Here is a 12,127-nt window from a genome sequence, read left to right as displayed (position 1 = left end):
GTGAGCGCTCTCTGTTGTGATTGGTGTTTAAATTATTAGTCGGGAACACTCGTGGGATCTGAACGCTACTGCTTGAAGAGCGAGAAGAACTAACCGTCTCTGATTGGAAGACGACTCACGAGACATCAGCGATTGTGACATCATCACGCTGCGTCCGTTCAATCACAAAGGCATTCACTCTTTAGTTAATACCGGCGTACACCGGCAGTCGCCGAGATAGGTGGTAAATCGCTCTATTCTTAAGACCCAAATATTGTTCATACTTTGATGATTTAAACAATACAGTTAGGCATAACTGTATACGAGCTATAACGAAATTCAAATACACATGTGCCTTTGACTCTCATTTTGAACAAACCCCACCGGCGGAAGGGCAATAAATGGAGCCCGAGCGTGCGGGTGTAGAAATCGATTGCATCTATCGACTTTTCCTTTTTTTTAGCGGTTAACCTGCATTAGCCGGTTGCTAGCTGTTGTTGCAGATAGCTATAAGTGTTATATGAAAATATTTTATTTACACCAGCGGCCAAGGGGACTTAATAGTTTGTCAGAACACAGTATATGAGACGCGATGAACAGTCGTCTTCAAGAGATACGCGAGAGACAAAAACTTAGGCGGCAGCTGTTAGCTCAACAGGCAAGTACACAACGAGCCCCCAAGCTGCCTCTCAACTTAACTACATACCTAACGGATTTGTATTAATAACGTGGAGCTAAGCGTGTTATATGCAAAATGGGTTTTCATATAGTTTTCCGTCCAACACATCGATGCATGGGTGCCGATAACTTGCCTATCCCTTTCAAACATTCACAGTGGTCGCCCTCGAGAGGAGTCGGCTCCTAAATAAAAAGATTTGAGCGCATTGAGGACCCATTACAATTATCCATAACGCTATGGAGTCACGTACCAGCAGTACAAAACACCAAGGGGTGTTTTATTAAGCAAATGTTTCCTCATAGTCGGCACTGTATGGTTTACACAACACAAGCAGGAGGGCCTTTATATTTTCTTGTTCTGTCGTTACCACAGCTGGGAGCTGAAAGCGCAGACAGCATCGGAGCAGTCCTACACAGTAAAGACGAACTAAAAGAGATCGAGGAGACTAGAGAAACATGCAGGTAAGCTGTAGTGTTGGTACTGTTGATGGTGGCTGTCGCTCAGGCGGTAGAGAGGAGCATCCACCCATCAGAAGGTTCGCGGATCATTCCTCAACGCCACATGTTGAAGCATCATTAAGCAACATACTGAACCTCCAAGTTGCCCTCAACCATTACGAGTCCCAGTTACTAAACTGCAGCAATGCTCAGAAGCATTTTTCTCTTTGGGTTTACTGCATGCACACTCTTTTTTTTTTCATCTTGTGTGCTCTGTGTTGTCATTTTTCAGTACCAAATGCTTCCTTTGGGACTTAGGAAATGTTGAAATATTGAGGTGTATTTGTTGTTGCAGGGCTTCATATGACAGCACAGCCCCTTCTTCTAAAAGGAAAGCACAGACTGAAGGAGAGGACACAGAGGAGGATGTGGAAGAGCAAAAGGTGAGTGTAACCACTTAAATGTTGAGTTTATGAGATGTGGCATTATATAAATAAAACATAATTAAAAAGCCTGAATGTTTTAGGAGGAGTTAAGTATTGTAACATTGTGCCATAGGCAGTAGTAAGTAATATGTGATAAAGTGGCAGAGCCTACAGCAAAGCTATGTTCAAAAGTGTCTCTCTTACAATATAAGTTATCACTGACATCATTAGTGATGACATAAAGGCTCTTATTCTACAAGCGTCATACATGAGTGCCTTGAAATGTGGCGTGACTTGGACACAAAGGCTTGTAAAGGTCTGGATTGGAGGACAAAACTAATCTACTAAAATCTTGTCTGGTAAATGTTGTCTTTGAGCCAAGTATTGTAGTCACGCTCTTTTGCGTGACTATAATGACGTAAATACAAATGACTTATGAAAAAGGTGGAAGTATTAGTTCATTTTTCCATTTAAAACTTTCAAGTATTATTAAAACTACAACCCATTAAAGGTTTTAACAGATTATAACTGAAGTTAATGAATTGTAAGGTGAAGTATAGATTTACAATCACAATTTCAGAGAAGTTTGCATGCTGTGCGTGTTAATAAATCAAATCAATAGAACCAAATAGAATACAGAAAACATGTAAAATATTTAAATTGAGACATTTTGCTATTTTATTTAAACAAAATGGTTAGCCCAGCAATGAGCTGGCGAAATATGATAGCTGCGATAGGCTCCATCCCCAAAGTCTGTAAACATGGCCTTGTTCCAGCAGTTTTGGGAAGTGTTATTGCCATCAAATTCATAATGAGCAAATTTTTTTTCTTAAAATGGTACATTTTCTCAGTTTCTGCAGTAAATAAAACATGGGTTATAAGATTTGCAAATCATTGCATTCTGCTTTTATTTACATTTCCCAAAGTGCCCCAACGTTTTTGGAATTAGGGTTGTATTTTAATATAGTGCAAAATGCATCAATTCAGATGTATTAGAACAAATATATGAAAATGTGGACAGATTTAGTTGGCTGACAATGTCCCATCTCACTCTTTGATTAACATCTAACCGATTTAATGTTTTTTGTACATTTGTGTCTTAGTCTTTTTCTTCATATTAAACAGTGGTGGTATTTGTTATAGTTGACGATATAGTTAACCATTCTCTTGCTTTATTTTGCAATTACATTCAGCTGCATTCGTCTGCCAACCATAGTCATAGTCTATGTCTTAGTCTTAGTCATAGTCATAATTTGTACACACATGCATATGTGGGCCTGTTTGTGTTTTAGGATGAGCTGGAAGTGCAGCAACCAGATGAAACCAACCCATATGAAGAGGTGTACAAGGACTCAAGTACTTTTCTTAAGGTTGGGAAATTCTTTCTTCACATTCACAGTCACTTTTATATGGACTTGCAAAACCTGTTTCCACACAAACTATCCAGCAACTTTAAGAACCTGTTTCCACACAAAGTATCCAGCAACTTTAAGAAAAAGAAAATTTTTGAGTGGACTATAATTTGACTTTCCTAGAGATACAGATTACTCAGTAGATGTATATTTATATTTTGTATAAATGTAATAATCTAGAAAATTAATTGAAATGACTGTCAAGCTGCCACTGCCATGCTTCTAACAGGAAGCTTCACTGTGCTGTAACATGATATGTAAAAGATTTTTAAATTTAAAGGCACTGATTTTTTTTTCTTTCAAATTGCTTTGGTGATGCTAACCTAGATTTTACCCAGAAGATTTAGTGCAACCAATGTGACATGAGTTAACTTGAAAGAGAACGGAAAAAAATAAGTAGTGAAGGAAGAATTATAACGCTATCATTTTTAGTTGCTTCTTAAGTAATCAGCAGCCAAGCATATGTAAGATAAACAAGTTTTATTCTCCCAGGTGTTGCCAAACCAGAAGGGAAAGTTTTGTTTGCCAGCATGAGTATTTGACTTGGGCTGAGGATAGTCTGTGGAATGTTTCCTAACTAATTAAATTATTCATTCAGTGCCAGTTTCTATTGTAACACGATACTACTTGCACTGTAAACATTTATGCTGTTTGAGTACTCTTATATTTAAATTATGGCTGCCACAATTAGTCAACTAGTTACGATTATGTCAACTATCAAAATCGTCAATGACTAATTTAATAGTCGAGCGTTGTTTGAAGCTTTGTAAGATCACAAAAGATGCAGGAATAAGTAGTAGGATTTAAGAGTGTAATAAAATCAGTGAGTAGTCTCACTGTTACAAACAAAAATCAGCTCTGGCAAGCAAGGGATATATGAACAGGATTATTCATGTTTTCCCAGTTTGTTCCTAATATGTGTTGGAATTAAATAATTTGCAGTGCCTCAATAATGCTATGCTTTTTATTAATAATAAGTGTTATAAAGTTATATAGTGTAGTATTAAGTGGACACAGCCCTGAAAAATAAAGGCATTAGACCATGTGTCCTTGGGGAGTGGAAAGCTGCAGACTCCCGCTCATGCTTGCCTGGGAAAATGCAGATAAGAGAGCACCATCTCTAGTGGAAATTTACTGAGACACTGTTGTTTAGACTAGAATGAGAGAGCTTCTGTAATAAAACTGTTAGGGGCACACCGCCATTTTGAGATCCGCGGCAGCATGTCACGCAGGACGCATCTCCCTTCTAGAAGTAATAAAGTGTTAAATGGTCTACTGAGCAGTGTTTTGTCTTCCATTGGATGCCTCTGAGGAATCAAAAGAACTCGGTGAAGTGTTGATATTTACATATGATTCCACATTTTTTCACATTCCATAAATTTTATATTTTTGTAATACAGTGGTCCCTCGTTTATCACGGGAGTTACGTTCTAAAAATAATCCACGATAAGTGAAATCCGCAAAGTAGTCAGCTTTATTATTTACAATTATTATAGATGTTTTAAGGCTGTAAAACCCCTAACTACACACTTTATACACTTTTCTCAGACAGGCGTGAACTTTTCACACTTTTCTCTCTTGTTTAAACACTCTCAAAGTTCAAACCTTCATAGAAAAATAAGTCCAGTATTATAGAATGAAACCAAAGATCGAACCCTGTTTTCAGGGGTTCATGTTCAGGGTCCAGAACATGGGAATAGAGCAGCTGCGAGAGAAGTCAACATTAATGAATCAATGGTACGGAAGTAGAGGAAGCAAGAAGAATGAGTTGAGTAAAGTTTGACTTATCTGACTGTTTTGTTTTGCTTAATGTATCTTATAATCCGGTGTGCCTTATAGTCCGAAAAATACGGTAATTTCTGCCTTCCTTCGGTATGTCCAGAAGTCCAACTTTTTGTGCAATAGTTAGCATCTTCCTCTGCCTTTTGGGTGCTACTTCAGGGGCCTTTGACAGTGCAAAACGCACAAGATTGTCAATGATCTACATCCAATCAGGATGAAGAAAAATATGTGCTATAAAAAAATATGAAATATTTTAAAATGGCACATATTAAAGGTATGATAAAACACAGGTTCACATGTTGTTTGTCTTTATATGGCAATTTTCTTTCATTCTCAGGGTACCCAGTCATTGAATCCTCACAATGACTACTGCCAGCATTTTGTGGACACTGGGCATAGGCCACAGAACTTCATCAGAGATGTTGGTAAGTGTGTGCTTGCTATTTGATTGTTTTATATTCATGTATGTGAGTCTGACCTCTGTGTCGCCTGTTGTAAAGGCTTGGCCGACCGATTTGAAGAATACCCTAAACTTCGAGAGTTGATCAGACTGAAGGACGAACTCATCGCCACTACCAACACCCCTCCCATGTATGCTAAATGAATACTAATGTTTATCTGATTATGAGTGCAATTAATTTATGCTTGAATTACAGTCCATCTGGAATGTGTTCACAGCATTTTACTTATTTCGCCTTTTGTCACGTTACAGCCTTATTTTAAAAGGGATAAAATTAATTTTTCACCCCAAAATCCCTTAATTTGATTTGATTTTTTAAAAGTTTTTCTTATGTATATATTAAAATAAAATACAACAAAAATATAACATCCACAGAAGTATTTACAGCCTTTGCTAACACATTTGAATTTGAGCTCTCTCTCTCATCTTCTTTCCACTGATCATCTTACAAATGTTTCTACAACAAGATTGGAGTCCACTTTTTCTAAATTTAGTTGATTGAACATGCTTTGGAAAGGCACACCTGTCTATATAAGGTCCCATAGTTGATAGGTCATGTCAGAGCACAAACCAAGCCATGAAATTGTCTGTAGATATCTGAGACAGGATCTGGTGAAGGGTACATAAACATTTCTGCAGGGTTGAAGATCACAATGAGCACAATGGCCTCCATCGTTTGCAAATGGAAGAAGTTTGGAACCACTAGGACGTTTTATAGGTTGGTCGCACATCAACCTGAGAGAAGTTCTATGAAAGCAAATGGGAGAAATTGCCCAAAAATAGATGTACCAAGCTTGTAGCTTCATACATAAAATAAAACCTACTTGGAGGCTGTAATTGCTGCCAAGCGGGTTTTAACAAAGTATTAAGTGAAGGCTGTATATACTTATATGCATGTTATATTTTTGTTTGTTTGTTTGTTTTACATTTTTATTAACTTTGCAAGAGTTTCAAATAAAGTTTTTTTTTTTCTTTACTTTGACACTGGTTTATTGTTTGTTGAATTTGAGGTAAAAATAAATTTAATCAATTTTGGAAAAAGCTGTAAAAAGTGTATAAAAAGATATGGAACAAGCGAAGCACCGTGAATACGTTCCAGATGCACTGTAAAGTAGTCACTGACCATTTCAAGTTCGGTACGTTTGTCTGTGTTTTTAGGTACCTCCAGGCAGACCCAGAGCACTTTGACCTGAAGGATTTGAAGTGCAAATTCGATGTGATTTTGCTTGAACCTCCTCTAGAGGAATACTACAGAGAATCAGGCATAAGCCACACTGAACGCTTCTGGACCTGGGATGATGTATGTATACTATTTCTGTCTGGTTTGCATTTACTGATTTGGACTAGCATGTAATTAAATACTGAAAACTTTTACTGTTTTTAAAAAAACACTACAAAACTAAAATAAATAAGCTGCAGAAGTTATCTTATGTGGGCAGCACGGTGGTTAGCACTGTTGCCGCACAGCAAGAAGGTCCTGAGTTCAATTCCACCATCAGGCCGGGGTCTTTCTGTGTGGAGTTTGCATGTTCTCCCCGTGTTTGCGTGGGTTCCCTCCGGGTACTCCGGCTTCCTCCCACCGTCCAAAGACATGCAGTTTGTGGGGATAGGTTAATTGGATAATCCAAATTGCCACTAGGTGTGAATGTGCGAGTGAATGTGAGTGCGAATGGTTGTCTGTCCCTGTGTGTTGGCCCTGCGACAGACTGGCGACCTGTCCAGGGTGTACCCTGCCTCTCGCCCTATGACAGCTGGGATAGGCTCCAGCGCCCCCCGCGACCCTGAAAAGGATAAGCGGAAGCGAATGGATGGGTGGATGGAAGTTATCTTATGTGTGAAGGTGAGGTAGGGGTTGGTTTGAAACATGACTCAAAGGACAGCAAACAGTTTGGACCTGTAAAACAGCCAGCATCCCAAATGGCACTGTTTATCTGCTGATGTGAAAGTCTGTTAAAATGTGTCATAATTCTGATTGCAAAAGCTGCCAGACAGGACTGAAAAAAAGGAATGGCTTTATCTCCTGCAGGGTTTTCTTTTTAATACAAAGGAAGCCTATGAGCTAGAAAAGAAGAGTTTAGTAAGTAGTAGTTACTTACTCAGCATGGAGTGTTCTTCTCATTTACGCTTATTCCTCTTTCCATTCCCTTCACTCTCCTATTATAGCTCATGAGACTGGAGATAGAAGAGATATCTGCTCTACGTTCCTTTGTCTTTCTCTGGTGTGGCTCTGGTGAAGGATTGGACCTGGGCAGGATGGTAACGCAATTTTTTATTAATTAAAAAAAGCATTCAGTCCTGGAGTGAGCCAAAATTTCTCATTGTAACAGGTTGATCAATTTTAGACACTTTACCTGTTAGTGGTTTTAATGTTGTGGCCAGAAAAATCCACAATTGTCCAGAATTTAGTAGATAATAATTTGATTTACGGGTTCCTGGTTCGCCATATTAAGGATTGACATATTTTCAGTTGCTCAGAACCTAATTCAGCATGCTTCTTATCCCCGAGTTAGACATCAGAAAAGTGAATTTTAATTAATTAGGTTATGTAATAATTTTATAGAGATACATTAATCTAAGTCTGACTTATGAGTTTTAGGGGAAGAATATATCTACTTTTGCTTTGAACTTAAAAATGTTTATGTCAATGTTATTTTTCTTTGACAATTGGAGAAATGAAAATTTATTGATATCAGGATCCTGTTCTAGAAAGCAGGTTTAGGGAAAATCTGAGTTAATCAAGAGATGAGGGGAGGTCTGTGGGTTTTCCCATCTAGAAGGATAGGTACAGGAAGAAAGAGAGAAGGAATTCAATTTAATTCAATTGTATATGTACAGCACCAAATCATAACAACAGTTGTCTCAAGGTGCTTTATATTGGTATGTTGTCTTTGGAAAAGAGAAAACAAGCTTATCCATTGGTCCTGCCCAGTTTTAATAATCTGTATGACTCAGTTTCGTATCCTCATTCATTGAGTTGATAACAGAACACTTCCTATAATTCTTTAATCTGTAGAAATGTCCATCTTGGCGAACACTTAAATTGCAATCCAGCTGTTCTCTATCTAAGGAACAGTTCCCTGTCATCAGTGTAAAGACCGAGAAAGTTATCACTGGACATCGCAGATTGCCAATAAACTCAGAATAAATTATATAACACATACCAACATAAATCTTGTGACATAAATGTGCTTTACAGTTTTTAAATACAGATTACTTACAGTCTGATCTGTTCTGACCTTAGAAAAATATGTTCACATGTTGACATAAGCATAAAATGATTTGGAATGAATGTCTAAACCTCAACATTTGCACTTTCTAAAAAATAAAATTGCCACAGAATAGTATCAAAGTTAAGAGGAAATTCCTCTTAGGCTACGTTCACACTGCAGGCGAAAGCGCATCAAATCCGACTTTTTTGACCCTATGCGACCCATATCCGATCATGGTATGACAGTGTGAATGGCACAAATCCGATATTTTCAAATCCGATCAGGGTCACTTTCGTATGTGGTACTGAGTCTGATACATATCTGATGTTTTAGAAAGTGACTGCTGTTTGAACGGTCATGTTGCATGACTCCGTCTTCTATGTCACTGACACAAGACAGACGCCAATTATCAGCGCCGGAGAAGACATCGCGAACGCTTCCTGGCCATCCAGTGAAACTGTTTAGAAGACAACGTTGGAGAAACAGGAACATTTTATTTGCACTGTATAATCTGCAGATTCTGACAGAAATCTGCAACTATCCTTTGAAGCACCGCTCCTCTCTAAAACAGCAATAAGGACAATTATTAGTTAATTATTAGTTCAGAAATATGCTTTCTTTTAAAGATAACGATTTGCAGTTGAATTTACATTATATACGAGTTACCCATTGACCTAGCCTACAGTAAAGGTTATTTATTTATTTTCAGTTAAACAGCTTTAAATGCAATGCTTGTTCAGTCTGTACATTGGGATGTCATAATACCTACCGTTTATTTCTTCTTTTTCAGTGTTTGAGGAAGTGGGGCTTTAGGAGGTGTGAGGATATCTGCTGGATTAAGACCAACAAGAATAACCCAGGAAAGACCAAAGCACTGGATCCAAAAGCAGTATTCCAAAGAACCAAGGTATTTTGCGCGCGCGCACACACACACACACACACACACACACACACACACACACACACACACACACACACACACTAATTTGGTATATTATTGATGTAAATTGTGGGATTAATTGTATAGTATGATGCATGATGACAAACAACATGATCCTTCCAGGAACACTGCCTAATGGGAATCAAAGGAACAGTGCGTAGGAGTACTGATGGAGACTTCATCCATGCCAATGTAGACATTGACTTGATCATCACTGAAGAGCCTGAGATGGGAAATGTAGAGAAGCCTGTGGAGATCTTCCACATCATTGAGCACTTCTGTTTGGGCCGCAGGAGGTTGCACCTGTTTGGAAGAGACTCTACCATCAGACCAGGTATGATGGATATGTGCTTTTCTTTGGAAAATATGTTGACTTAAAATTAGTTGACAACAACATTTTATTTACTTATTTTCAATTCAATTTCTCTGTCTTTTGTTCTTGTTTGTCATTACACATATTGTTTCTTTTTTTCCACTCTCATTCTAGGCTGGCTGACAGTGGGTCCTACTTTGACAAACACCAACTTTAACCCAGAAACCTACGCTGCACATTTTGGTTTACCTAACTGCCATCTGTCTGGCTGCACTGAAGAAATAGAGAGGCTCCGGCCCAAGTCTCCCCCTGTTAAACTTAAGTCGGACCGTGGTGGCGGAGCACCCAGAGGGGGGCGTGGTGGGCCAAATGCTGGAAGAGGGGGAGACAGAGGTCGAGAAAGAAACCGACCAAATTTTCGTGGAGACAGGGGAGGGTTCAGGGGTAGGGGAGGGCCACATAGAGGCTTTCCACCTCGGTAGAGTAAAGAACTAATGCCATCCACACTATAGTGGGAACTTCCATTTGTTTTGTCTGAAGATTTATCCGTAACTCATTTTTGTATGTAAATGATTTAGATGGAAAAAGTTGAGAAGTTTGCCAGTGTGGTTACTTTTTTAATCATTTTGATTTCTTTATATTTTTCATGGATATACGTTAGATTGAATAGGAGTTTCCTGAATAAAATAGATTTTCACCACTTCTGTTTGCATATTGATTTTTGTATTTGGAGATGAATATATATGTACTCATAAAGATGATCAGGGTTTCATATTTAGACAGGTTATTGAAAGTAAGTGGAAAGTAAAACAAACAGTAGTTATTGTTGATGAAATAGTAAACTTCCTTATTATTATTATTATTATGTGGGTCACGATAATCCAATTGTACACTTCTCAAAAAAAATGTAAGACTCGGTCACAGTATATGAACTTCAATGTCAAACTTCACAGATATCTATCTGTCACTTCCATTTTCATCAAAGCAGGCGAGAGTGAATAACAGCAGCTTATGCTTTGTAACTGGACTGATTCAGTTGATATCAGTTTAAATGACCCTGTTATATTGAGACGGTCGAGTTTTTCCTCAATTCTTTCAGCAGTATACTAAAAAAAAAAGCTGCTGCCTCACTGCAGCATTACAGTATACATTTTGTATGCTAATTTTAAATAATGGCTGCTGCAAACGGCTCTTTCATACAGTGAAAGTTAGATCCGTGTCTCTATCAGGCTTCACAAGTACTTTATTTTTGGTTTAGCACAGCATGCATGTCCTGAGCACTTTAACTGATTTGCTTATCTGTTGCGTTCACACTTCTACTGCATGCTGTCGAGTATGTGGAAAGAATGTCAGCAAAGGAGTTCTAAGGAATTTGTTACAACATGAGGAACACAATACACATTGTGAAACTTCACACTCAGTTGAGTGAGCACAGTTATAGGGTAAATGTGTTTTGTAATTAGTTTTTAATTTGTTTCATTAAGAGATATTTTAGTGCACTTTAACTACAGCTAGTTTCAAGCATGAGTTTGTCCATTTCAGTTTAGTTTTCATTAGTTTCAGTGTCAGTTACAATCTTTTTAATTGTTATTATATGTGGGTTATTTACCAGGGTCAAGATTTATGAAACTAAGAGTGCATTACAGAACAATCACAACACTGTATTTAGGCAGCGTACTCACAGTCATGTAGACAACTCACCAAGCAGGCTGTGTTCACAAATGTAACCAAACTGACAAAGACTAAAATTACAGACTTTTATTTTTTTAAAAAAAGAAAAAAAAAAAGCACAATTTATTTTGCATTTTTGTTTCCAGTTTTTCTTTACTTAACTTTAGCAACTTTACTCTGGAGTTGATCAACAAATAAAGTTTAAAGTGATGTAATACTTTTCTAATGACCACATCAGACAGGTGTCCCCCTGCCCCAAGCCTGGGGCAGGGGCAGGGGGTCGTAGCTCAATCCACCATTTGTGAAATGACAATAAATTATGTTACATTTGATAGGTTTGTAGCTTGAACCTATTCGCTGGAACGTTGAAGACAATATAATTACACAGCAAAGCAAGACACGAAGTAGGCAAAGTTCTTCATGTTTCTCGTGCACGGGAGAGAACCGGACAAACGCCGTTCCTTCGCTTGACCCCAGTTGCTCTCGTCCGCTCCCCCGTAACACTGCTCTTTTATTGAGGTTACATGAATATGCATAGGTTCATTAACATAGGACGTCTACATACAAACAAAGAGTACCTTGCCTGTGTGTGTGTGTGTGTGGGGTCAGAGTATGACCCCATAAAGACTTCCCTAAACCTGCTGGTCTGGAAGTCCAGCAGTTCATCTAAACAAAAGGCACTTAGCCTAAACCAGATATAGACACGTTTATCCTACCATAAAACAATAAGAGAAGGTATGCCTTCACCCATGCTCTCAGGATGTGCTCTGGAATGCACACAAAGTTTGCAGACTATTAAGGATCAAACCTCTACCAATCT

At 38.2% G+C, this 12,127-nt stretch overlaps 1 protein-coding gene across 1 annotated transcript; it reads left to right on the top strand.

Moving 5' to 3' along the window:
- Positions 1–186: 186 nt before the first annotated feature.
- Positions 187–10,330, top strand: mettl14 (methyltransferase 14, N6-adenosine-methyltransferase non-catalytic subunit). The gene is made up of 11 exons (XM_006787180.3): positions 187–637; positions 1,031–1,119; positions 1,451–1,538; positions 2,813–2,890; positions 5,052–5,139; positions 5,215–5,305; positions 6,333–6,474; positions 7,338–7,430; positions 9,174–9,290; positions 9,447–9,657; positions 9,811–10,330. The coding sequence occupies exons 1-11, from the start codon at positions 572–574 to the stop codon at positions 10,116–10,118; spliced, it is 1,371 nt and encodes a 456-aa protein (XP_006787243.1). The 5' UTR covers positions 187–571; the 3' UTR covers positions 10,119–10,330.
- The last annotated feature ends 1,797 nt before the right edge of the window (positions 10,331–12,127 follow it).

This window comes from Neolamprologus brichardi, chromosome 6, assembly GCF_056152115.1.
Source record: "Neolamprologus brichardi isolate AB-2024 chromosome 6, ASM5615211v1, whole genome shotgun sequence".
In the NCBI taxonomy this organism is placed as follows: domain Eukaryota; kingdom Metazoa; phylum Chordata; class Actinopteri; order Cichliformes; family Cichlidae; genus Neolamprologus; species Neolamprologus brichardi.
This window is presented reverse-complemented; position numbering and strand designations above follow the sequence as displayed.